Below are 27554 nucleotides of genomic sequence, written 5' to 3'. Positions count from 1 at the left end.
ACAAGCATGAGTCAATGTGGAAGACTCTTTTCCCTCCGGGGGCACATAAACCTCTCATTAAGAAGTTCAAGGAAGCTGAGAATGAATCAAAGAAAACAGAGTTCCATGAGAGCCACCTTCTATTAAATTGTACATGAAAGTGTCATTTTAGTCATAGTAGTAAAAGCCAGCTCTTTAAATTCACAATCAAAATGAAAATTCTTGGGCCAGAAAAAGAAGCTTAAAATATACCCCACCAGAGCAGCTGCAAAAATATATTGGTCCCCTCAATTCAAGGAAATCTATTAGCACTGTCTAGAAGTCACTGAATTATACCAAAGGGAAAGATATCTATCCTAAGAACCAGAAAAAGTGAAAATAGTATAGATAGGGAGAACTGTATTACCACTTTAGATATTTCAAAAATAAATTCAATAAATTATATGCTGAGAAAAGAGCACATCCTTTATAATAAAAGGCTAAAATGCAAATAGACTGAATGGCAAAACAACCAAACAACCGGTCGCTATGACGTGCACTGACCACCAGGGGATGTGTGCAGAATAGGGCGGGCGTTGACCATGGCACGACGGTGGAGCAGATGAGCAGGGGCACCAGACCAAGGCAGGGAGACAGCCACTGTCAGCGGGGTGAACCTCTGTGTTTATAGAAAATTCTTTGCTCCCCCACACCGTAGTCCTGCCTTGCGCTTGGACCCACTGCTTGTGTCAAATCACTATAAATTTTCATACATTCAAAATCTTGAATACCAAACCACTAAAAGGATGGGCAATAGAAAGAATCAGAGCATGTCTTCCAGCTTTATACATAAAAATGCATCTGACTGATCCTTAAGATTCTACAAATATCAAGAGTGTCCCTGCCTATAAACAAATATATTATGTATACACAAATATATTATGTATACACAAATATATTGTGTATACACAAATATATTATGTATACACAAAATCCAGAACATGGGGCATTCTAAACTCTGCTAAGTTGGTGGCTAGACAACCTTTTCCAAGTGCCTCAAAATGAACAAAAGGTCACAATATCCAGTGCCATAGCGGGCTCTCAGAAGAGATAAGTGACTCATGGATTCCCCTCAGCCTTCTGAGCAGAAGCCAAAAGTAGAGATGGACTTATTTAGGAGGGATCTGTGAAGGAACATCTTGTCTAACGGATTGGATCGCTGGGACACACTGAGAAGACTCACCAGACTCTTTTTTGAGAATATTATACCAGCAGAAACAACACCAGCTCAAATTGAAGAGTCAGAGAAGACAAGATGAAAAAAGACAGACAGACTACCCAACTTTTACAGGAAAAAAACAGGTTGGAAAACGACTTAGTGCAAACAAACACTTCCTTTTATGACAAAGGAAGGATGGCTCCAAAGGCAGAGCCTTAAGCCCAGAACAGAGCCTCAGACCACAGGAATAAGCACCAGGAAGTATTAGTTCCACACCTTGAAACCTAAAAGGTTCTTCCCAGTTGAATTTCAAAAGTGCTTGGGACCAGTGACTCTTTCCTTCTTTCCTTCCTTCATTTTCTCACTTTGGAGATGGAAATGTCTATAACTATTAACCTATGCCTGTTCCATCATTGTATTTTGAGAACAGGTAAATTGTTTCTTAGTCTCACCGGTCTTCAGATGAAGAAATTTTGAACCAGGATGGATCCTATGAATTTCACCCATGCCTGATGGAAATGATTTAGATGATGAGACTTCTATGTGATATGATAGATGACCTTTTGGATTTTGAGTTGATGTTATAATGTAAGGCTTTGTAGATCAGGGTAAAGCACTTTAATCTTATTCCATGTACAGTGGGAATTTACAAGACAATTCCAACTGGCAAAGTGACACCCCCTAATTTACATTTAAAAAGACTTTTGGTTTGTAATGGAAGGAAGTAAGAATGGAAGCAGGGAAACCAGTGAGAAAATAATTCCAGCAGTGTAGGCTAGAGAAGATAAAGACCCAGCCTACAATAACAGCACGATGGAAAAGAGGGTAGATTAAAAATATATTTTGAAGGCAGAACTGACAAAATTTGCCAATAAGTTAAATGTGAAGGAGAATCAGAAATATAGACTAATTCTTACATTAGAACTTGAGGAACTCAGTAGACTTCCATTTATTAGCTGAGAAGGAGGAGACTGAAGAAGGGAGATGCTCATGTGAAGAAATCAAGACTTGCCTTTTAGACAGGTCAGGTTGTTCTAACAGATATCCAGGCAGTAATATTAAGAAAGTAGGTGAATTAAGAGCAGGGAGCTCCAGGACAGCTCAGACCTGGATTTGTAAACTTGTGTGGCATTTAAAACAGAACCAGATAAAATCAAATAAAAACAGACTGAAAAATGACGTGAAGCCAGGACCAAACTCTGGTACATTCCAATACGTGGAGGTCTGACCGAGAGAAGCCAGCAAAGAAAAGAAGGAACAGCCAGCCAGACAGAAAGAAATGGAGTGTCATGTCAGAGATGCCATTTTACCAGAACCACTGAGACCAACTACAATTATTCTATTTTATGTAACCTTCATACACTCTCCTCTATAAAAGTCCATCTTAAAACACAACAGCTTTAGCATTAATTTTGAAAAGACTCAAATCCTTATGCAACCTCCATTAGGATGAGATACTGTACTGAATGCTGAGAGGCTATCGAGCAGTTTGGAAACTTTTCCATGGCGTGACTACAGTGAGATAATTTTTTTCTTTTTAATTTTACTCACCGATTTAACTTTCTATAGAAAAATGGGAGAAAGAAATCAAGGCAAGGCATGGCCTGAGAACTACCTGGAGAGGAATGGAGCTAGCAATAAAGAATAGCAAGAGGAGCCATCATGAAAAGGTGTGCTCACCATCTCACCCTATCCAGGCCGTTTTCTCCACCGCAGCTTTCTGCTCCCACTGCAGCTACAAAAGGCCTGCACCCATTTCGTTTTCCTCCCTCCTTGCTCTCTATTCTTGTCTTGATTCTCTCTCCATCTCACCACAGTTTTGATAACGTTTGATTCCAAAGACTTGTGCAATGCCTTTTGCTTCCCAAATAAATTCTGTGTTTTAGAAGTTTTAGTAAGACAGGTAATAACTATAAAATTACATAAAGCTTTTTTATTAATTCTGGGTGGACATATTCTAAAAGACTAAAAATGTTTGCGTGGAGGAAGCAAACAATGTATAAAGGTGTTCCCTCTGTCCCCCATTTTAGATAAGAAGAACAGTGTGAACATCGTAATCCCAAATCTGACATTGTAGGGAACTGATTTCAATGTTCTCCTTTATGGTAGCAGAGAAGCATGTAGGTAAGCTACACTTTATTATACAGAAAAGAGAATGTTTTTAAATGGCCAGCAATTGCAAGCAGGGACACACAGATAGGCTAGTATGACTGTGTCAAATTCACCTAGAAAGGATTTTTCCCCAGCACTGAAGCAGCTGAGGCTTTTCAGACCTGTTGAAGACTTACTGGAAGCATGCGGACATCTCCCTGCCAGGCCAACCATACTCATGTATCACAGGTACGGACACCTCCACCAACCACCTCAGGGGGAAATATTAGGGAGGGGAGTGCAGCTAGTTGGCCAGACTCAGGAGGGCCAACTCAGTGTTCAAGAAAGATGCAAGAAAAAGGAAGTTTCCCAAGTTTAAAGAGAGAAAAGAATAGTAAATTTATGATGATTCACCCTGGGACCTCCCCAGATATATCTTTTCCTTTTTTTTTCTCACACCACTTCACAATCTGTTATCACTTATAAGTGTGGAGACTCCCAAGTTTCTCCTGATCCACCCAAATATAGAGAATGCCTGGTTCCTTGCCTCCTGCCTAGGAACTGAATGGGGCCACCGTGTTGAGCCACCCAGTTGCCTGGTGGTTCCTTCTAAGAAAGCACGGACAGATGTTGGTTTCAAAAGATGCTGTGGTCTTTGGACATGCTCCCAATTTGAATGTCAATAACTCCTCACACCTCTCTGATGGGGACAGTAACAGAACAGAAGTCAGTGGGAGATCAGCATGCACTCAGATTCCAGACTCTGAACGGGAACAAAAGTCACACCCTCCAATCTCTGCCTCTTCACCATGTCCAACAACGGACATGCTAGAAACCAGGCTTTCACAGCCCCTCAAAACTAACTACAAAGCAACAACTCCCAATATCCACATAACAAGCAACTGCACTTTCTGGGTGCTCATGTCTGTAATACAAATAACAAACATTAATATTTATTAAATTTTATAATCTATAAACCTAAATTATCCGCCTTTTGTCATACACTGTGAAATGTTCATTTTGCATTTAAATATCCATGAAGAGCATTACTTACCTTTTCTAATACAGATAAGTTCATGTACTCCACAGGTTCTTTCTCCACCTTAAAAAAAAAAAAAAAAAAAAAAGAAAAGAAAAAAGAAAGAAATATTGTTAGGAGTTAAGCACAGAAAATAACCTGACTAAACAAAAGGAATCCGAAGAGGACCACACCAAGACACATCATAATTAAAATGCCAAGAGCAAAAGACAAAGAGAGAATCTTACAAGCAGCAAGAAAAAAACAGTTAGTTACCTACAAGAGAGCACCAATATGATTATCAGCTGATTTCTCAACAGAAACTATGAAGGCCAGAGGGAGTAGCAAGAAATATTCAAAGTGATGAATAGCAAGAACCTACAACCAAGATTACTCTACCCAGCAAAGTTATCATTCAGAATTGAAGGGCAGATAAAGAGCTTCACAGATAAGAAAAAGCTAAAGGAGTACATCACCACCAAACCATATTATATGAAATGCTAAAAGGTGTTCTTTAAAAAGAGAAAAAAAGAAAAAAGTAAAGATAAAAATTATGAACAACAAATACATATCTATCAACTAAAAGTTAAGTGAGTCTAAAAGTTAAGTGAATTAAAAATCTGAGGAACAGAATAAACTGGTGAATATAATAGAATCAGGGGCATAGAAAGGGAGTGGATGGATAATTCTCAGGGGGAAAAGGATATGAAGGGTGCAGGAAGAGACTGGACAAAAATCATATACCTATGGATGAGGACATGGGGAATTTGGGGGGGAGGTAAAAGCAAAGGGTGGAGGGGAGCTAACCCCGTGAGTGACTGTACCAGTACATGTGAAACATCGGAAAAGAAATGGGTTTATCCTGAATCTCCGAGTACTCCTGTGTATTTTTTCAGTGGCCTGGTAAATCTTGTAGCAGAATGAAGAGTTTTGCTCAAGTATTTCTTTTAAATGGCAAGCTTCCCTAGAGCAGAAACATATCACCATTTCCCTAGCACATTCCTCTTCCATCATCTAGATTACAGTGGTTCTCAACCTTTCTAATGCTGAAACCCTTTAATACAGTTCCTCATGTTGTGGTGACCCCCAACCATAAAATTATTTTGGTTGCTACTTCTTAACTGTCATTTTGCTACTGTTAATGAATCGTAATGTAAATATCTGTGTTTTCTGATGGTCTTAGGCTCTACAGCAGCGGTTCTCAAGCTGTGGGTCACAAGGCAAGACCCACTCTTTGATATATACAGGTAAGCTACTGCGGAAGGGTCAGTTCTGTGAACCACTGTTTATACTTTATCACACATACTCATTGTAAAGTGAAATGTGATCCTTTCCCCATTCGCAGCTACCCACTCATCAATCTATAATAAGACAAAGTTTTATAAAGAAATAGTATGATGATAAAACTAACAAGGTAAACCCAAAACTTATTTTATCATAAGTATTATCTAAAATTACTTTATCGTAAAAGTAGTATTATTAGTTGCTATAGAAATAGTATTTATTTCACTCTGAAACATAGTGCCACTACTTTATTTTTTAAATATATTTTTACTGATTTCGCAGAGAGGAAATGAGAGAGAGAAACATCAGTGATGAGAGAGAATCATCAATCGACTGCCTCCTGCACGCCCCCTACTGGGGATCAAGCCCAAAACCCAAGCATGTGCCCTGACCAGAAGTCAAACCATTATCTCCTGGTTCGTGTTATGATGCTTAACCACTGACCTATACCTGCCAGGCTAATGCCACCACTCTAAATGAATGTAAGCTATCCCTAGCCAGTTTGGCTCAGTGGATAGAGTGTTGATGTGCAAACTGAAGGGTCCCAAGTTTGATTCCAGTCAAGGGCACATGCCTGGGTTATGGGTTCTATCACCAGTACAGGGTGTACAGGAGGCAGCTGATCCATGATTCTCTATCATCAATGATGTTTCTCTCTCTCTCCCCCTTTCCTTTCCTCTCTGAAATCAATAAAAATATATAAACATAAATAAATGTAAGCTGAACAAAATTTTGTAGTGTCCTATATAATCATGACCTTATGATTATGCTGTAAATTATGATTAAACTTCGCATAGTATAAATAATTTAATCATCTTATTCATTATAAATCTCATTATGAACAGTTAAGTTATAAGAAAAAGAAATCTCTACAGCAATAAGATGGGAAATAAAGACCATAATTGTCCACTAAAAAAAAAAGTAGGTCATCCAGAAACCAAGCTAAAAAACTAGAAAACCGTATTTCTATCACCAAAGTAGGTTAGATCTACATTCTAACTTGGTTGTAACAATGCCATTGCTTCTTTATGACCAACACCACAGATTCATCACTGGTTATCAGGAATATAGACTCAGCAAGAAAAAGCACCTCACGTAGCTATGATTATAAAAGATGATTCAGTGAACCTCAGTGTAAATACAGTGAGGCCTTATGAACTGACTATTACCACTGGACCAACCCATGGTCACTTGCTGAAGGGCTACAGTGACTATACTTATACAGCCCATATCTTTAAAACGGAGAAAGACACTAGTCAAATTACTGGAAGGAGAATATTTACCAAATTATAAGAAACAAGCCTCGAGAAATTTAAAAGAATCATGTAATAACAACATAGAATCATGTAATAACAATATAAAACAATATAACTAAAATGTAAACTGATGCCATCACTAATGTTTGCGTGGGCTTAGAAATATTTCTTAGGGAATCATTAAGGCCCGTTCTCTAGAAGGTAACACTTATATTTACTTAATTCATGTAACAAGGGTACACTTTTTAAAACCTGTAATTACAACTAGACTTCCCAATATTTAATATAAATGGTTAGGTTTTACTATACATATCTAATCTTAAATATAACTACATAGGTGTTTTTTTTAAAGACTTAGTATTAGCAGTAACAATAAAAACTACTATGTTCTACGACTTTTCTTCACACTGCAGAATGACAATAAAACACTAACTCACACTTTTAAAACTATTCCATTTATCTACACATGAAAGAATTGCATAAATATAAAGCTAAGTCAATAATTAGTATATTTTAAATTTAGAATTGGTAATTTTCAAATCTGCCAATGCATGCACAAAAACCACATCACCAGAGAAACTCCTCTTCCTATTTGTTTTGAAAATTCTAACCAAGTGAGAATCCATTTGATGTACACATGGGACTCAAGAGCAATCTCCTTTATTACTGAAATGGAAAGGAATATTAACAACAAAGCAAATGCCAAACAATAAAAGTAAAATTTGGGGGAAAACTTACTTTGAAAAGTACAAAAACAAAAACCCCCCCCAGAAAGTTAAATAAACTTCATTATAGTATCATACACTTTTCAACAGTCCTTTTGTCCTCAGTCCTTCCTAAGACCAGGAAGGCTGTAAGGAAAAAAAATATGCATTCTATGCAATAAGTGCATGTTTTAATATATACACATTTGGAAGTGAAAGGCTATAAATTTTATGCCTTTTTTTTTAATCTCTGAAAGTAGATCTGAAAAATGGCTAATTTGTAGGAAAAGACAAGTCAAACCTTAACTTAGATATGATGGTAGTCTAAAAGGGTGTTCTCTGATTTTAAGAATATAATTCATAACAGGAATGATTATTAACTTTTTTAAATTTCAGCTTAAGGCATAATCACGATATAATATTGTAAGATATTTAAAGTGTACATTGTGGTGATTTGATACACTTATAATCAAACATATATGTGTGTGTGTGTGTGTGTGTGTGTGTGTATGTGTGTATTTCCAATATATAGGGGAATAATTATTTTATTGAAATATATTTGACATATAACATAGTGTAAGTTTAAGATGCACAACTTGTTGATTTATACAGTTATTACTGCTCTATGATTACCACATTAGCATTAGATAATACTTATATCATGTCATATAATTACCTTTTTGTATGTGGTAGAAACAATTCAGATCTAGTCTCTTAGCATCCCTGAAGTTTACAATACAATCTTATTGTCTATAATCATTATACTGTGCATTAATCTCCAGGACTTACTTATCTACTGGTTGCAAGTTTATATCCTTAAAAAAACAGCTCCTTAATTCCCGCACCTCTGAGTCCATTGTAACCACCATTCTACTCTGTTCTTATGAGTTAGACTTTTTAGATTTCACATATAAGTGATATCATACAGTGTTTGTCTTTCTCTGTCTGATTTATCTCACTTAGCATAATGCCCTCAAGGTCAATTCATGTTATTGCAAATGGTAGAATTTCCTTCTTTCCCATGTCCCAATAATATTCCATTGTACACATATATATATACCACATCTTTATCTACTGGCAGACACGTTATTTCCATATCTTGGCTATTATGAATAAGATTGCAATAAATGTGAGTGTATATATCTCTTCAATATATTTTCATTACCTTTGAATACATTAAACCCAGGAGTGAGATTGCTAGGTCATATGGTAGATCTCTTAATTTTTTGAGGGACCTCCAAAATTCAAGAAGTGGTTAAAACACTTTGAGAGAATGATTACTTAAAATAATCAGTCTATCCCTTTAAGAGATGAATCTTCCGCTAGAATAAATCATCCCCCAAATGAACTCTTATACAATTTTTCACTGGAGACCATAATAGAATGACAGAATATAAGACACTTGAAATCAGAAAAAAAGCTGTCTGGCTCATTATAGATAAACAAACCAAGGCGCTAAAAGTTAAGTAAAGTTGCCCAGGGTCTCTAGTTAATTGTCAGAAAAAAATAATTATAATACTAGGTTTAACAGAGAAAATAAAAATTGATTTTTCTTCATTTTTATAAAAAACAAAAATTATGGGGGAGGCTGGGGGAAGGTCAAAGGGGGAAAAAAAGGAGATATACGTACTTCTATATGTAATACTTTGAACAATAAAAAAAGAGAAAAAAATTATGCAATTGTTTTCTAACCCTTTAAGGTCATTTAAATAAAAGTAAATTTCTCAAAACTATTCTTGGAGATAATAGCAACAATGCTCTTGAAATAATCATCTCAGCAACATGGAAATGAGAAATAGGCAGAAAATGACAAGTTGAGTCACAGTTACCCTCTTTTTCCCTCAGGCAAATCCATGTAGGACCCTAATGTAAACTGGCATAATCCTCTACAATTGGCATAAGTAATAGGTGTAAGAGGAATGGATGCGTGTGGATGCACACACATGTGCTGTGCATGTGTGTGTTTGTGTCTGGACATGTACATTCTTAAGACTATGCCTGAGAACTGGGGATTGTTAAGGGGTGGGAGCCTCATAAAGTAAGTGCTTTCCCACATGTCTACAGAAAGAAAATAGGTGGTGATGTGCATTCCTATCAAAATACACCTGGAGGGAAAAAAATGGAATTAAACCCGAAGACTGAGCTCCTTCAAACTGGATCTAGGAGTCCTTTTTAAAACTGGTTTGTTTGTTTGTTTTTCCCTACCATGTTTATTTTGACCATTAGCCTAAATCACTACAATGCACAGGTTTTATTAATTTCTTCTCAAACACTGCAGGGCTACTTTATAAATTCCATCTCACCTAAAGTTTTACCTCCAAAACACATGCATTAATGTAGTCACAGCCTTTAAATTAACAGCTAGCTTTTACTCGTAAGCTGTTATAGCTAACTAGAGGCCCAGTGCACGACATTTACGCAGTCCGGGAGCCCTCGTGGGATGTCTGATGGGAATCCCCAGGGAGAGTGGGCCTAAGCGGGCAGCAGGACGGAGGCAGGAGAGACTCCCGCCACTACCACTGCACTCACCAGCTGTCAGCCCAGCTTCTGGGAGTGCACTGACCACCAGGGGGCAGCTTCTTTGTGGAGCACCTGCCCCCTGCTGGTCAGTGCATGCCCTAGTGACCAGTGGTTCCATCCTCAATCAATTTGCATATTACCCTTTTATTATATAGGATTCTTAAGCAGAATTACTGTACATAACAAGCATGAAACTTTAAATATGTCCTATTAATACTGCCGAGTCCCCTAACCAACTTAGTAACCCAATTAGACCAGATAATAATCACTAGATACTTTCTGGTCTTGTCCCTAATTAAGTCCTTCAAAGAATAACACCAATTTTAGTCCCTAACTGAAAATATGGTGCTCGATTTTAAAGTCAGCATCACCTACCATTATATGTGTCTTTGTAAACCACATACTTGTTAATCTTGGGAGTAAGAAAAGGAGTAAAAATTACTACTAAAGTCCTTTGTAAAGTAGAAATAATCACCACCCCAGGAAAGAACATAGTTTTTATCCTATATACCGATTTTATAAAAGTAGCTGCTAGAGTGGGGACGGAGGGCAGTGTTGAGAATGATTCTGAAGTCAAGTCCACAACTGGTGGGGGCAGGAGGAAATACTTTTAACAAAACAGATGTCTGCTACAGTCAAGAGAGCAAAAAGTAGTGTCATGCATCCATCCTCAACGGAGATGCTGGATGGATGGATGAATGGATGATGCCTGGCCCATGGTGAGCACCAAAATATGTTAATGCCTTTGGCACGCCTCACAGGTAGAATACAAAATTCAGAGAAAACTTATATTTCCCCTGGAAACAGAGGAGACTACGTTTTCTTCTTTCCACAGTATCAATTATTTCATCTCTAACAACCACCTGTATAAATATTCCAAAATAAATGCTACTCTTTTCATACTTCCTAACTTGTCCTGTTTTTAGATTTTTTTTTCTCTTAAAAAAAAACTTTCAGGTTTCCAACTATCTGAAAATTATCCTCCCTAATTGTAATTCCTTTGCTTTTTCATTACTAAGCAATTACTGTAGAGTTAAAATAGTCTGAATTAGTCTTTGCTATATTTATTTTTACGAACTCCTTTAATCTATATTCCTATCCAAAAACAAGTCTAAATTTTGAGACACATACTCACCACTATGTCAGTATCACCTAGAATAACCAACTATCCCTTTTTAAAACAATATCTTCGAGCACTTAATGATTTGCAAAGCATACTAAGTATTTTGATCCATAAGTATCTTTTTTAATTCATATGTGTCCTATGAATTTATTTGATAATTTTTTTTCTAAGAGGTATAAGTTTTATCGTATATAAGTAAATGTACTGTTCACAAATGTAATCAACCTGTCCCACTTCTGAGTCACTTTTTAATTCAATATTTTAATTATGTTTGTGAGTGTTAGAAGCTCATTAAGATACCATAAAGCCCTGAATCACATAGCTCACAAAAAGGCATTCTACTTAATCTTCTAGCTCACTGAAGATACCTTTTGGTTTTGACTGCTGCACCAGATCATTTTGGAAAGCTGCTAGTATGCATTTTGCATAGTAATAAGTTCAGAATCCAGAAGATAATTTAATATTTCATTAAAATCCTCTACCTCTTGATGACTCACATTACTGCCAATGAGAATTCTAGTACAGCCCTCAAAGTGTGAAAATAAACTCTTTTGAATGTACATATAGATTCTAGTTTATTTTTAAATAAATTCCCTATAACAGCTTGCTGTATGTCACTATGTTCTCTTTCTTAAAAAATGGCAAATCAGTGGTTCCAATTTGTTAGGTTTCAATTAAGATTTAACTACACATACAAAATATGCATGTCAAGATCTTGCTGCATAGATAACATATGCATGTAATCATTTTACTCAAAAGCTTGTAGTGTTTTATTTATAGTAGTTTGTCCAATTCCATACTATAGGCATTTTCATGTTAGGTAGTAACTGGCGAGGATTTGTGGCAGAAAGAATAAAGTCAGCAAAATGGAAATCGAATCCATGAAGACAATCTACTACACTACTAACACAGGCTATGTGCAAACACTGTATTCGATTTAAAGAAAGCAATAATGCAGATATTACTCAACAGAGTACATAAATCAATCTCTCTGCTGTCCACACTGGCATACGCTGTTGCATTCTAATACCACCTAAAGCAACAACAAGTGAAATACAAACTGTTTCTCTATTTTTCTCTCTCTAATTTTGTTTAGTAAATCAGAAAAAGAAATCTTAAATTGTCAATGACTAAAAAGTACTTGCAGAGGTCTCTGAACAAATCTACCTCATATCCAACATGTCTTCGATCTCTGAGAAACATCAGAAATTGTATTGCTGCCCGAAGTCCAAGTGCCTGCTGCAGGAACATCATTGATTAAACTGTAAATCCCCCCAAATCAACTGTTCAAAAAATTGCCTCACTCTGCCTAATTGTGGAGAGGTGCTGAAGAGCAGATTTTTGGTCAAATATCTTGGCAATGGATGCAATCAATGTAAATCCTATATAATAAAAGGGTAATATGCAGACTGACCCTACCAGCGGAATGACCATAATGACCACTATGAAGTGCACTGCCCACTTCTCCGTCCCTTTCCCTGGCTAGCAGGCTCTGATCCCCCAATGGCGAATGAGGAACTGGGGTGGGGGGGTGGGGAGAGACACGGGTGGTACCAGGCCAAGGCCCCCGCCCCACCAGTCGCCCCACACTCAGAGGGCAACTTAGGGCAGGGGTGGGGCTGGCAAGAAGGAACACCAACTTCTCAGTCCCTACCCCTAGACGTCAGGCTCTGATCACCTGATGGCGAACAGAGTCCCTGGATGGGGGTGGAGGGGCAGGCCAGCTGCAGGCAGCAGGAGAAGGTGGCCCTGATCGCAGGCCAGGCCTAGGGACCGTACCTGCACACGAATTTCAGGTGCTAGGCCTCTAGTAATGTATAAAATTCCATCACGGCAATTCAAAAACCATATGTTGAATACATACTATATTCAGATACAGTGAAAAAATCTAAGGAATATAAAAACAAATAGTTATCCTCTAGAAATCTACCATCAGACTGAGGATACAAATGTATAAACAAGTGTTTAGAAAACTATTCGATATGTGCAATCCTAGCAGTGTGTATAAAACATAAAGAACATTAGATAGCCTGAGAAGTAACTAATCAAAATCAGAAGATAGTCAACAACGTCAGATTGGCAGAAGCCAACTCTAGAAGACTTAAAACACTGGATAACAATTACAGGTCTTGATAGGCTAGGCCAGCAATTTTCAACCGGTGTGTCTCGAGAATTTTTTTTTTTTAATGCAACACCTGACTATTTAATCAGGGGCGCTGACCTCTTTTCCCTTATCGACACCCCTACCTTAGATTGTAAAAAAAAAAAAAAAAAATGCCCAACAGGCAACACAATAGCCTTCTGGTGTAAATGCATAAATATATAGATCATATAATAGAATTGCATCTTACTGATTACATCACATGATAAGCCTGCATCAGATTGGTTATTTCTTGGTACCAGAAATCCTTATATACAAGTACAGGCACCTGATTTTCTAAAAAGTCACTTTGGAGCAAAAAGGGTAGGTAATTAATAGTAGTAGTAGTAGTAATAGTAAACCAGTCAAATTATAACTATTTTTTGTCAAATTGGCAAAAAACAAAAACAAAACAAAAAACATGTACTGTATTTTCTGGTGTATAAGACGACCCCTCTAATTTTACAGTTAAAACACAGGTTTAGGCCTATATTCGCTAAATATACCCCCCACTTCCAAGGCAACACCAGTTCTTTTTTTTAAATAGACCGCCTCTCTGACTCTGGCCAATCTGAGCAGGCTTTTTTTTTTTCGTTTCAAAAGTCGTCTTATATGCCGGAAAATACGGTATTTTTTGAAGTACCACAGAATTTTAGAAATTATTTTATGTGTGCCATGCAATAAAAAAAGATTGAAAAATCACTGGGTGAGACTAAACCAATCATTCACAAACTGGTATCACAAGACGTTTAGGGCAGTGGTCAGCAAATTGCGTGAGCCACATGCGGCTCTTTGGCCCCTTGAGTGTGGCTCTTCCACAAAATACCACAGACGGGGCCAGTCTATTTTGAAGAAGTGGCATTAGAAAAAGTTTAAGTTTAAAAAATTTGGCTCTCTAAAGAAATCTCAATCGCTGTACTGTTGATATTTGGCTCTGTTGACTAATGAGTTTGCCGACCACTGCTTTAGGGTAACAATAAGGATCTGTAAATTGCTCTTAATATTTCAAAGTACCTTTTAAAACTTGTATCTTTACCTAAGATAGGACTAAATTCTTCCTTCACCTTTGACTGAAATTATGTTCGCTCAGTGTGGTAACACCATCACCTTATATTTGTCTGAAGTACTGATGAGCAGTTACCTGATTGCTAAAAAAAACAACAACAAAAAAAAGAATGACTACTTGGTATTGTAAAATGAGAATTTTACATACATGAGGAAATAAAAGTGATCCTTAATATTTAAAAGTCTAAACTCATGACTAAAATGTTAGGCCAGAGCTAATTAAGAGTATGCTTAATGATATAAATGATGTTTTTCAATTAAAAACACTGGTCAGCTAGGCAAGGAATTGAATATACATGACTTGAAAGTAGTCCAGGTTAAAGAGATTCTTTAACCTAAGCCAACATGAAGTTTCAAAAAGGCTATACTAACATTAAGCTACATTAATAATACCATGTTTCCCCAAAAATAAGACATCCTCCGAAAATAAGACCTAGCGCATGGAAAGATAAGACATCCTCTGAAAATAAGACCTAGCGCAACTTTGGGAGAAAAAATTAATATAAGACACTGTCTTAGTTTCGGGGAAACAGGGTATTAGCCACAAGTCAGGGTGTGGTATAAGTTCTAATGTACCCTATTCACCAGTGCATCTGAAATAGAATATCATGTTCCGATCTTTAAAACATACAACTGTAGACCATCCAGAGGAAGAATTAGATCTTTTGACTACAAAAGAGAACTCTTAAGAGATGTCTTCAAATGAGAGAAGGGATGTTATGTACATGAGAACAGTGGACTTGTAACTTATTACTCAGATAGCAGAACTAGAATGATTACATAGATCAACATTACTGAATGGCATAGTTTTTTGTCAAATACAAAGGTTTTAGGGACTACAAGAATTATAGTTCCACGCTGACATAGAATGTTCAATAACGTTCATCTGCATATGAATTCAATGAACTCCGCATCATTAAATGTTTTTACACGAAAGGAGAATGACCCATCTCGTGGTGCTCACGCTATACTGTAATTGCATGGTTACGATGACCTGTTTCCCTCATTAGACCATGTGCTCCTTGAGGGCAGGAATGTGTCTTATTCGTCTTTAGAGTCCCAGTGTCTAGCACAGAACACCGAGTACAACTAAGGCTCAAGAAGTCTGCTGACTTGAATGAATGAAGTAACTGGATGTTTTAAGAACCATTTCATTGAGAAGAATGTTGAATGAGTGCCCTCTTGGGACACTATCTAAGATACCTCCAGTACAAAGTCCTCATCAGAGTTCATTTTATTTTGTAACACAGCATTAAAAATCTGCTTTAGGCCCTGGATGGTGTGTGAAGTGGTTAGCGCACTGGCCTAAGCTCGGAGGGTCTCAGGTTCCATTACCAGTCAAGGGCATGTACCTGGGTTGCAGGTTCGGTCCCCTGTCTGGCTGGGGTGCATGCAGGAGGCAACCAATCTGATATGTCTCTCACACCCATGTTTGTGTCTGTCTGTCTGTCTCTCTCTCCCGCTTCCCTCCCTCTACTCTCTCTAAAAATCAATGGGAAAAATACCTTCGTTATAGATTAATGAAACAACGAAATCTGCTTTAATATGTGAAAATTAGCATTTAAACTAAACTAACCTGACATCTTTATTTGAAATGTTAATATTAACTACAGTTTCTTTGCCAAACTGGAAAAGACATAATTCCTGATCTTTATATAATGAAACCTCACACAAATGCTTAAGTATGGAATTATAAGAGTATCTCACACACAGAAGAATCTGAGACTTTAACAATCCTGTTCCTTAAACATACAAGCACTAGTAGGCAGAGAAAAATGCCATCATCTTGATAATGAAAAAGTAATCAATTATAATCAACCATTGTAGAGGGTGGGAAGAGAAGGGAAGTACTGGGGAAAACTGCAAAATATTTAAGAAATTATAAATTATAGTCTGACTGGTGAGGCCTAGTGGTTGAGCATCGACCTATGAACCAGGAGGTCACAGTTCAATTACCAGTCAGGGCACATGCCCAGGTTGCAGGCTCATGCGCCATCCTAGAGGCAGTCAATCAATGAATCTCTCTCATCATTGATGCTTCTATCTCCCTTTCCCTCTCTCTCTCTTCCTCTCTGAAATAAAAAATATATATATATATTTAGAAAAAGAAACTACAAGTTATAGAATCAAATCTGGATACTATAAACGAATAGTCCTTTTTTACCTTTATCACCTGGGACGAAATCCTACCACAAATTGTTTGGGGAAACGAAGTACAAAATGTAAATCGGTGGATCTGGATTCTTGATTTTTAACTCTAGCAAACAATACAGTGAGGGGGAAAGGCTGAAATTACTGACCTGAATAACAAGACTATCAAGGATTACAGGTAAATCTTATTCCCGGTGCTCTCCATCATTTTCACTAAAGTAGATAGTATTTAAAACTGTCTGAATGACCAATCTCTTACCTAACTAAGATCAATGCAAACACACAGCTAAAACAAATTTGGAATCCACTAGAGGAGCGGTCGGCAAACTCATTAGTCAACAGAACCGCGGCTCACGAGCCACAGTTTGCCGACCACTGAAGAGGGAAAGTTTTATTGGGTAGGCAACTAAGTAATTGCGGGTTTCACACATATGGCTTCAGTTGAATTTTTAGGTTTGCAGACGTAGTACAAATGTAAAACACATTTTGTTATTTGATAGTTGGCTATTCAGCTGTTAATCAGTAAAAAAAGTTTTTTGATCTGTTTTGTAGTTTTCGTTTGGCGTTCGTTGAAAAATGGAAAATCAAAAGGAACATTTTCGTCATATTTTGCTTTTTTATTTCCACAAAGGGAAAAACGCATCGCAAGCTCATAAAAAGTTATGTGCTGTTTATGGTGACGAAGCCTTAAAAGAACGGCAGTGTCAAAATTGGTTTGCCAAATTTCGTTCTGGTGATTTTTCACTCAAAGATGAAAAACGCTCTGGTCGTCCAGTTGAAGTTGTTGACGCCCTAATCAAAGCAATAATCAATTCGGACTGTCACAGTACAACACGTGAGATTGCAGAGAAGCTTCATGTATCACATACATGCATTGAAAATCACTTAAAACAACTTGGCTATGTTCAAAAACTCGATACATGGGTTCCTCACGAACTGAAAGAATCACAGTTAACGCAACGCATTAGCAGCTGCGATTTGCTAAAGAAACGTAATGAAAATGATCCATTTTTAAAACGACTGATAACTGGCGATGAAAAATGGGTTGTTTACAACAATATCAAGCGAAAAGATCGTGGAGCAGGCCAGGTGAACCAACTCAAACAACATCAAAAGCTGATATTCATCAAAAGAAGGTTTTGTTATCAGTTTGGTGGGATTACAAAGGAATTGTCTACTTTGAACTCTTACCACCCAACCGAACGATCAATTCTGATGTCTACATTGAACAACTAACGAAATTAAACAATGCAGTTGAAGAAAAGCGGCCCGAATTGACAAATCGAAAAGGTGTTGTATTCCATCATGACAATGCAAGGCCACACACATCTTTGGTCACTCGGCAAAAATTAATGGAGCTTGGTTGGGATGTTTTGCCACATCCACCATATAGTCCTGACCTTGCACCATCTGATTACTTTTTGTTTCGATCTTTACAAAACTCCTTGAATGGTAAAAATTTCAATAATGATGATGATGTCAAATCGTACCTGATTCAGTTTTTTGCTAATAAAAACCAGAAGTTTTTTGAACGTGGGATTATGATGCTGCCTGAAAGATGGCAAAAGGTCATTGATCAAAATGGGCAATACATTACAGAATAAAGTTATTTAGTTCCATGAAAAATTTGTCTTTTTTTTTTAAATCCGCAAGTACTTAGTTGCCGACCCAATACTTAAAGGATCACATAAACTGAGGCTAATAACGATACAGCTGTAGGCACATCTGTACTGATGAACACACACCGGGAAATTTTACCAACTACTTTCACTGAGTTCATCCAAGAGACAGAAGCTGGAAGAGGCTACAGTCTTTCACCAAGTATCCTAGCCATGTGATAGTAATTTCCACAATACCCTCCTTAAACACAAAGCAAAATGCAGGCACTTCATTCCAGGTGCATGCTTTTTAAACAAGAGAAAAATACCCTTTGATGTCAACTACCTCATCCAGGAAATTAATGAAGCTCCTTTTCGAAAACAGGAGAACTGCTGGCGCTGTAACACTGAAACATACACAGGCTTCTAAGAGTGTGTGCTTGTTGTAAAGACGTAGAGGGGAAAGAAGCAGTTGGAGTGTTAAGAAAACAACAAACACTTGAGGAGGAAATTAACCTCCACGCAAATTTCCTGGCCCCTCCAACAGCCAACAGAAGCGGCAGGGGAGAAGGGTGCTGCGCGCAGTCCAGCACCAGCTCCAGAGCAAGGACCCAGGAGGGCTGGGGCTGGGACAGCAAACCTAGGCTCCCACTTTGCGAGAAGGCGGGTATTGCGGGAGGATGGTTTAAGGGAGGATGGTCTGCGGGAGCGAGGTCAATGCAAAAGGGGTAGGTACACCCCGCGGTCCCAGCTCCCCAGCCCGTCCCGCGGGGTCTGCAGCACCACACGGGAGCCCCGCTGGGCGCCGCCGTTAGGAAGCGGCGGCCCGTACGGTACCCGCCAGCCCGACCCACTCGGGGCCACGGGCCGAGGCCGCCGGATCGCGTCTGCCAGGGCCGAGCGCGAGTCCAGCCCAGCGCACCCCGGCGCCGCTCCGCCCACTCGCCTCCCGGGACGCGGTCGGGACCCCGGCGCCTCCTCTGCCCGCTCCCCGTCCTCCGGAGACGGCCCCGTCCGCGCCCGAGGCGCCCCGAGCCCCGGCTCCCGTGGCATCCCCCTCCTCCCACCCGCGCCCGGCCTCCACTTACCTTCGATCGCCATGATGTGCTCGCCATGGACCGCACCAACTGGATGGCGGGGACGCGGGCGGGCGTGAGCGCGGAGGACGCACCGAGGCCGCGGGCGGGAGGGGCGGGCCCGGCCCCGCGGTCCGCGGGCTGCGCGGCCCGGAGGGGAGCCGCGGGCGGGGCGGGGCGCGGGGTGGGAGCCCCGAGATGCGGGAGCGCGGGGCCGGGCTGCTGCGGAGGAAATGGAACCTTCCCCGGGCCGCCGCTGGCACGTGATGCTGCCCCGCCCCCGCCGCCCCCGCAGCGCCCCGCGCCGTGATTCGAAACAGGTGCCCAGTGCTGAGAGCCGGAGCATCCGCACCTGAGACGGCCGAGCCGCACTGAGCATGTGCAGGCGGTGCGGTCCGTTACTTCCCGGGGCCTGGACCACCTCGCAGGGGCCGGCTTCTCCGGTGCGTGCAGCGTCTAAGCGCCAGGAGGGCGTGGGAAGGATGCGGCCAGCACCATGGACAGGTCTTCCTTGGTTGAGGAGGATGCTCAAGGATTACCATTGATTCTGTGATCTGAGCATCTGTGTTGGTGTTGACTCGCCTCAGATCTCTGCTGTGGGGTGGAGAGAGAGCATGTAGGAGGCGAACAGCAAACCGGAGAGAGGGATCCTGAGGACAGTAGCTCCTCTCTGCCTCTCCCTCTGCCTTCTTCTCCTCTTTCTCCTCCTCTTTGTCTCTCTGTCTCCACACACACACAGGCGCCCGCACACTTCACCCCTTAGCCCCGCTCCTAGTAAACCTTGACCCTACCCTGAGCTTGTTTTTTTCCCCCCTTGGAAATAGGAGTCAGCATTTGTCTGCACATTATAAACACGCATTTAAGACCACGCAAAGGTAGGGGTCAGACACACATTGGAGACAAAAGGCCTGGAAAGCATGCCACACGCCAGTTTTTAAACTTCACAAACCTGTGAGCATTATGCATGATCACAGGCCAAGTCTGAACACAGCAACAATTGGCCCCTTAATGTTTACCTGAGGTGCTTGAACCACAGCCAGGTACCCCGCTCTCACCTTCATGTGATACTCTGAGGACTGGCACAGTCAAGAGCAGAAGCAGCTGAAACCAGTTTGGCTCAGTGGATAAAGCATCAGCCTGCTGACTGAAAGGTCCCAGGTTCGATTCCAGTCAAGGGCATGTACCTTGGTTGCAGGCACATCCCTAGTGGGGATGTGCAAGAGGGGAGCTGATCCATGATTCTCTCTCGTCGATGTTTATCCCTCTATCCCTCTCTCTTCCTCTCTGTAAAAAAAAAAAAATCAATAAAATACATTAAAAAAAAAAAGAGCAGAAGCAGCATTGAGGACTTAGGAACAGGGAGTTAGTGATTGTTCCTTGTAAAGAAAACGCTAACTCCCAGTACAAAATCGCTATATTGGGGCGTAACACAAAGCAGAAAATACGTTGCACTTATGTAAGTGAGGTTGGACTGTAAATCTAGAGCAGAAACTTTCTTGCCTTTATGTAATCTCTCCCTTTGTCAGTTTGTGGTCAATTGAAATTCATTCTTTACCATTTTCCTTAGTCCAGTGAATATTTATATCAACCAGGCACTGTGTGAAAAGCTGACTATAAGCAAGAATATAATTAAATATCATTCTTCTCAGAAAATGTTACTTGTATTTTAGGAAAGCTCTGTGTATGTGTTTACCATTGGTATCGGTGAGATTCAAGAAAAATATGTATAGTGCCAAAGATGTTTTCTCCAGGTAATCTCCCTTAAAGCAATCTTGAGCCTTAGCCAGTGTGGCTCAGTTGGCTGGGCATGGTCAGGGCATATGTCTGGGTACAGGTTTTGTAGCCCGGTCCCCAGTAGGGGGCATGCAGGAGGCAGCCCCTTAATGTTTCTCTCCCTCTCCCTTCCTCACTCTCTAAAAAAAAATCAATTAAAAAAATGTTTAATTAGCCCTGGTCAGTGTGGCTCCATGGGTTGGGTGTCGTCCTGTGTTCCGAAAGGTCATTGGTTTGATTCCCTGTCAAGACACATGCCCGGGTTTCAGTTTTAATCCCTAACCGGGGTGCATATGGGATGCAACCAACCAATGTGAAAGATTGATGTTTCTCTCCTTTCCCTGCCCCCCTCTTATTTTTTCCTCCAAATCAATAAAAACTTATTTTTTTAAATTTATATTAAAAAACGTAATTGGCCAGGACCGGTTTGGCTCAGTGGATAGAGCGTCGGCTTGGGGACTGAGAGTCCCGGGTTTGATTCCGGTCAAGGGCATGTGCCTTGGTTGCGGGCACATCCCCAGTAGGGGGTGTGCAAGAGGCAGCTGATCGATGACTCTCTCGTCGATGTTTCTAACTCTCTATCTCTCTCCCTTCCTCTCTGTACAAAATCAATAAAATATATTAAAAAAAAAAAAAAAAAAAAAAACAACAACAACGTATTTGAATTCCAAGGCATTGGTTTCCACTTGAAACCACAGTTCTGGTTTGTGGTTTCTGGCTTGCTCTGAGTAATCTGATTGTGCAACCTTTAAAAATTTTTCATATTGAAAGCCAGAAAAACTTAATGATCATTTCATCACCAACCACATAAGTTACTATGTATATGACCAAATTATATGAGCATTCATAACCCAGGTTCCTATCACTACAGTGTGCTCAGAAAATGTGTGTGTGTGTGTGTGTGTTTTATGAACTTGAGCTTCAAACTTGTCAAATCTGGGAATTTAGGCCAAGGCTATTCAATATTTATGCCGTTCTCTCCCCCACACAGAGATTATAATGCAGACTTCTTCCTGCTAACATTGCCTTTAAAAAAACACAAAACTGTGCTCTCCAAATACTAGTTGGAAAATTTCTATGATACTAGTGTTGAACAATATCATGTGGCTTCCCTTAATGTTTCACTGTTTTGTATAGCTTCTGAGTTTGCTTAGCAGCTACATGGAATTAAGACTTAGCTTCTTACACATCCCTACTTCTAAAGTATGTTATTGGTTTGATACTTTTAATTTAGGAGAATATCAATTAGTTAAAATTTAAATGTTTTATATTTTATTATACATCCTATGTAATGATACAATTATTTTCTAATTTTGACCTTATACCTCTAAACTATCTTTAGTCTATACCAGTGGTCAGCAAACTCATTAGTTAACAGAGCCAAATACCAACAGCACAATGATTGAAATTTCTTTTGAGAGCCAACTTTTTTAAACTTAAACTTCTTTTAATACCACTTCTTCAAAATAGACCCGCCCAGGCCGTGGTATTTTGTGGAAGAGCCACACTCAAGGGGCCAAAGAGCAGCATGTGGCTCTCAAGCCGCAGTTTGCCAACCACAGGTCGATAGGGGATGTTCAAGAACTGCTTCATTTGTAATTCTCTATTAATTATTTTTCAAAACAGCTTTCATGCATACAACTCAAGCAATTACCTAATTTGCCCATCATGTGTTGTGGAGGTAGTTAAGGGCTGAAATGGGGAAACATTTTTTAAAGTCAAAGTAATTCCCTTCCCTGAGACTAGGAAATAGAAATGTGTTTTTGATATTTTAAATTTCAACTCAACATTTCATAGAAATATTACTTAAAAGGATAGTTTGACTTCCAGGAGGACCACAAAACTTCATTTATTGGTGGTATTGCTGAAATAACAATGGAAAAAGGAAAGGCTGACGGTGAATGATGTAGAAAGTGGTAATTTCACCTACATTAGTTAAGTAGTTTTCATGTGCCAACCAAAATAACCCATTAATAGCAACACTATACTAGTATTGATGGAAAAGTGTGTTCCAAGCTACAAAAGTTTCCAATGTACTTTTAAGAAAGAAATGATTTTTTAAAGTTGGAATCTTCCTTTATTTAAGCTATTCAATTGAAAAAGACCAAAATCACTAAAAGGAAGAAAATAATATCTAGCAATATATAGCCGCATACGTAAAAATGAAGATTTAAGAAGTACCCATACTAAAAAAGTATATTTTGAAAAATTTAGTAGATGTTAAATTATATTATTCAAGGATTTTGAGTTTTTTAGTTAAGGGAGACAATTTAAACTGTAAGATTTGTCAGCAATTGTAATTATTTGAGGAGATGTAGTCAGGTATACAGATCTAATGAAAAATCTAGTAAAAACTATGAATATTGCATTTCTTTCATGAATCATGTCATGGAAATGGTTATAATATTAGTTATTTATCCTGGTAACTTTGTCAATGAGAGCAACTCAACTTGAACTAACTGAAGAAAAAAACTACACACGGAGCATTCGAGAATTGTTTTTATTCACTGAAGTCAAATGGTAGTTTTCCTTCTTGCAAGCTTTAGAGATAGAACAAGCTCTAACAAAAGAAAAGGAAAAAAAAAAGAGCAAATAGAATAGTCACTAATTTACTACCCTACATTCACTTTCCTTTATATTTCCTGAGTCTTCTATGCAAACTGAAGGGCCACCTACCCTTCTCCTTTCCTCTCTAAATGTGATGTGTTCCTGTATAATCTGTTATAACTTCTCATTGATCAATAAAGTTATTATTATTGGCTAAATGCATAGAGAAATACACTGTGGTTTGTTGACACAATTACAACACAGCATGATACTGGCCTGTCCGTGCGGAAGAGTGAACAGAACTTCCAAACATATAGACCAATTTAGCACAAAGTGTTCAACAAGTATATGCTTAGTAGGATACAAACTAAAATAACCAGCCTTCTTATTCAAAACAAAGAAGTATACAATTTTGTTCTACATAGACGTGTTTGATTATATGAAAAACTTTTTTTTACAGCTGGATAGTCCCATGATAATGACAAGTGATAGTTATGTAATAATTTTCACTCACAAGTCAAAAAATATGCCACATACCTTTTAAATGGCATAGATAGGTCACACACCAATAAATGCAGTCAGCCATCATGTACAAAGCACAAAGCAATCTGTAGAAGGCCTCAAGAATGTACATACACAGGAAGGAAATTGAATTCTACATTTAAGAAAATAAATTAAGAATCTGAGGTAGATGAGAAAATCATGTTATGCAAACAAGCCATTCAAATCTCCTTTGTTTATATAACTGCTTATAATAATCAAATATAAGAATGTCAAACACAATCCTATATAATAAAAGACTAATATGCAAATAGACTAAACCATGGAACAACCAGTTGCTATGATGTGCACTGACCACCAGGGGGCAGATGCTCAACAGGAGCTGCCCCCCTGGTGGTCAGGGCGCTCTTACAGAGGGAGTACTGCTCAGCCAGAAAAACCCTGAACCAGACTCACAGCTGGTGAGCACAGCAGCAGTGGCTCACAGCCTCTGCAGCAGTGCTAAGGCTGTCCAACTACCCGCTCAATGGGGAGCAGGCCTAAGCCCTCAGTCAGACATCCCCCGAGGGCTGCCAGATTACAAGAGGGCACAGGCCAGGCTGAGGGACCCCCCCAGTGTGAGAATTTCATGCACTGGGTCTCTAGTTCTTTATATAAAAGTAGATAACTTCAATTTTGATTAAATTAATAAATAAATCATAGTAGGCATAGTTTCATGGATCCTTTATATTAGTAGTTCTTAAATTTTGATATGTTAAACTACACAACAGATAACATAACCGTTGATGTTCTTAACATCAATGCCATAATGCATATAGGTTATAGGTCAGTTCACACGTTTATACGTTTCACTATTATGTATCAACTTACTGAGCCAGAGGGTGCCAAGATATTTGGTAATAACCTATTGTGGGTGTGTCTGTGAGGGTGTTTCTGGATGAGCTTGACATTGGAATCATTAGATGGAGTAAATTAGGTTGCCCTCCCCAATGTGAGTGGGCCTCATCTAATCAGTTGAAGAGGAACAGAACAAAAGACTTAGTAAGAGCCTTGAGCTGAAACGCCAGTCTTCTTGCCTTAGGATTCAACCTGAAATGCCAGCTCTCTTTGGGACTCTAGCTGCCCAGCTTCTGGACTGGAACTATATACCATCGGCCCTCCTGAATCTCCAGCTTGCCAACTGCAGATCTTGGAACTTATAAAATGTCTCTCTCTCTATATATATATGTGTGTGTGTGTGTACATATATATATGTGTGTGTGTATATATGTATATATATGTGTATATATATATATGTGTGTGTGTGTGTGTATATGTGTATATGTATATATATATGTGTGTGTGTGTATATATATTCTGTGTTTTTTTCCCCCAGAACCCATGTATAAGAAATAAAACATGTTTGTCCTAGCCAGTTTGGCTCAGTAGACAGAGTGGCTCATGAACTGAAGGTCCCAGGTTTGATTCCAGTCAAGGACACGTACCTCACACTTTGGTTGCAGGCTCAATTCTCAGCCCTGGTTGGGGTGCATGTGGGGGTAACCAATTGATGTATCTCACATTGATGTTTCTCTCTGTCTCTCCCTCTCCCTTCCACCCTCTAAAGATCAATGGAAAAATATCCTCAGGTGAGGATTAACAACAAATAATAATAAATAAATACATACATACATATTGTTGAAGGTGCAGGAGTGTTGGATGGATATATACCAAATTGATAACAGGTGTTTCCTCTGCAGCTAGAAGCATGGAATAAACTTTCACTTTATATTTTATCATTCCTGCCCAGCTGGCATGGCTCAGTGGTTGGTTGAGCATCAACCTATAAACCAGAGGTCATGGTCTGATTCCCCGTCAGGGCACATGCCTGAGTTGTGTGCTCAGTCTACAGTGTGGGGCATGCAGGAGGAAACTAATCAATGATTCTCTCTCATCATTAATGTTTCTATGTCTCTCTCCCTCTCTCTCTGAAATCAATAAAAGTATATTTTAAATATATATGTACATATATATTTTTTTATCATTCTGTGATCTTTGAATTTTTAAACATAGCATTTAAAGTTAAAAGCATATAGTTATATTCTGAAAATAAAGTTTCAAATGGTTCCTCCCCTCTCTCTAATACTTCCTAAGCCTTCTCCCCTCCCCCCGGCCAATCAGAGGTAAGAATGTTCCTGACATTTTGCATTTACATATATTATAAAATTTAGAGACTCTTCATAATTGAAAGGGCCCTCCACTAAGTCCTAAATGAGTAACCCCCTTTCATTTGTCTTCCTGTTCCCCTTTCCTGAGGGACGCTAAAACGGGGGAGTTCCCCACATAGGTTTGATTTGAGCTACACAGGGCAGCCTGACCTGAGGGAGAAGGCATGTATTCAGTTCACCTTTGCCTGTTCTCTCCTCCTTGTCTTCCCAGAAAGGGTTTTACTGTTCGGTTAGGGAACATTTTCTTTTGATGTAGCCTCCTTTTATGTCTGGGGCTTAGTTATATAACCACTCCCAATCCTCTTTCTTTCCTCCACACTTCCCTTGCAGGGCTTTTGTCTGTGCTGGTCACAGGAAGTCATTTAATGTTCTGAGCTATCTCTCTGCAGAATGGGAGAATCTGGATCCAGGGGATAATTTGAAAGGAAAATTTGGACAATAATATCAAAGATCCACAGCCCTAAGGAAACGCCTGAGTATAAACGCCTCCAAATTGGGGACAGAAGTTGGATTGGTAGGTTTCTTCTTTCTCTCCTTATTGTATGGGAAGATCTATGAAAAACTCAATCTTGTATTCTGAACTCCCTCACTCTGACATATACCAAATAATGACCAACATTTCACGAGACTATATTAAATACAAGTTTATGCTTCGGTGGTTGTTCGTGTGGAATATAAAAGTACTAACTCTAGCCCTAACCGGTTTGGCACAGTGGAGAGAGCATCGGCCTGAGGACTCAAGGGTCCCAGGTTCGATTCTGGTCAAGGGCATGTACCTTGGCTGTGGGCACATCTCCAGTGGGGACAGTGCAGGAAGCAGCTGATCAGTGTTTCTAATTCTCTATCCCTCTCCTTTCCTCTCAGTTAAAAAAATCAATAAAATATATATTTTTTAAAAATAAAAATAATAAAAAAATAAAAGTACTAACTCTAAAACTTTGCTCTAGAGTTAAAACAGCCAATACTTATACTAATCTATATTCTGAGAGTATCCAAAGCAATAAACTGGAGAGAAACCTGGACAAAAATTCTGTGCAGAATACATTTGCACAAGCCTGAGAGGGAGCGCTTCTGTAAGTTTTGCACCTTAGGACCTAGACGTCTTGCTTTGGCTCACCATCAGTCTGGATCCTGCCACCTCTAGCTCTGCTAGGTTACAGCAATGCAGGGGGTCCCAGTGGTGATAAATCTTTCCAGTTCTCAGTGGCCAACCCACAGTGGTTCCTCATTTGTCACAATGTATTGAACGAATGAGAAGTCTCCAGGAAATGAGTGAAGACACAGTAGAGAAGACCTAGGCCAGAAGTAGCACCTAGGTCCTAG

The 27554-nt window shown here is 39.3% G+C and overlaps 1 protein-coding gene across 1 annotated transcript in view; it reads right to left on the bottom strand.

Moving 5' to 3' along the window:
- The window catches only part of SYT14 (synaptotagmin 14), a 123618-nt gene extending 104087 nt beyond the window's left edge, over positions 1 to 19531 (bottom strand). Inside the window, exons 1-2 of the mRNA XM_045583102.1 lie at positions 19216 to 19531; positions 4323 to 4370 (exon numbers count right to left, since the gene is read on the bottom strand). Coding sequence (XP_045439058.1) covers positions 4323 to 4370; positions 19216 to 19228 — 61 coding nt within the window. The 5' untranslated portion in view covers positions 19229 to 19531. The remainder of the gene's footprint in view (positions 1 to 4322; positions 4371 to 19215) is intronic.
- Positions 19532 to 27554: the final 8023 nt, after the last annotated feature.

The sequence above is a fragment of the Pipistrellus kuhlii genome, unplaced genomic scaffold (genome assembly GCF_014108245.1).
Source record: "Pipistrellus kuhlii isolate mPipKuh1 unplaced genomic scaffold, mPipKuh1.p scaffold_m20_p_18, whole genome shotgun sequence".
NCBI classification, from domain to species: Eukaryota; Metazoa; Chordata; class Mammalia; order Chiroptera; family Vespertilionidae; genus Pipistrellus; species Pipistrellus kuhlii.
This window is presented reverse-complemented; position numbering and strand designations above follow the sequence as displayed.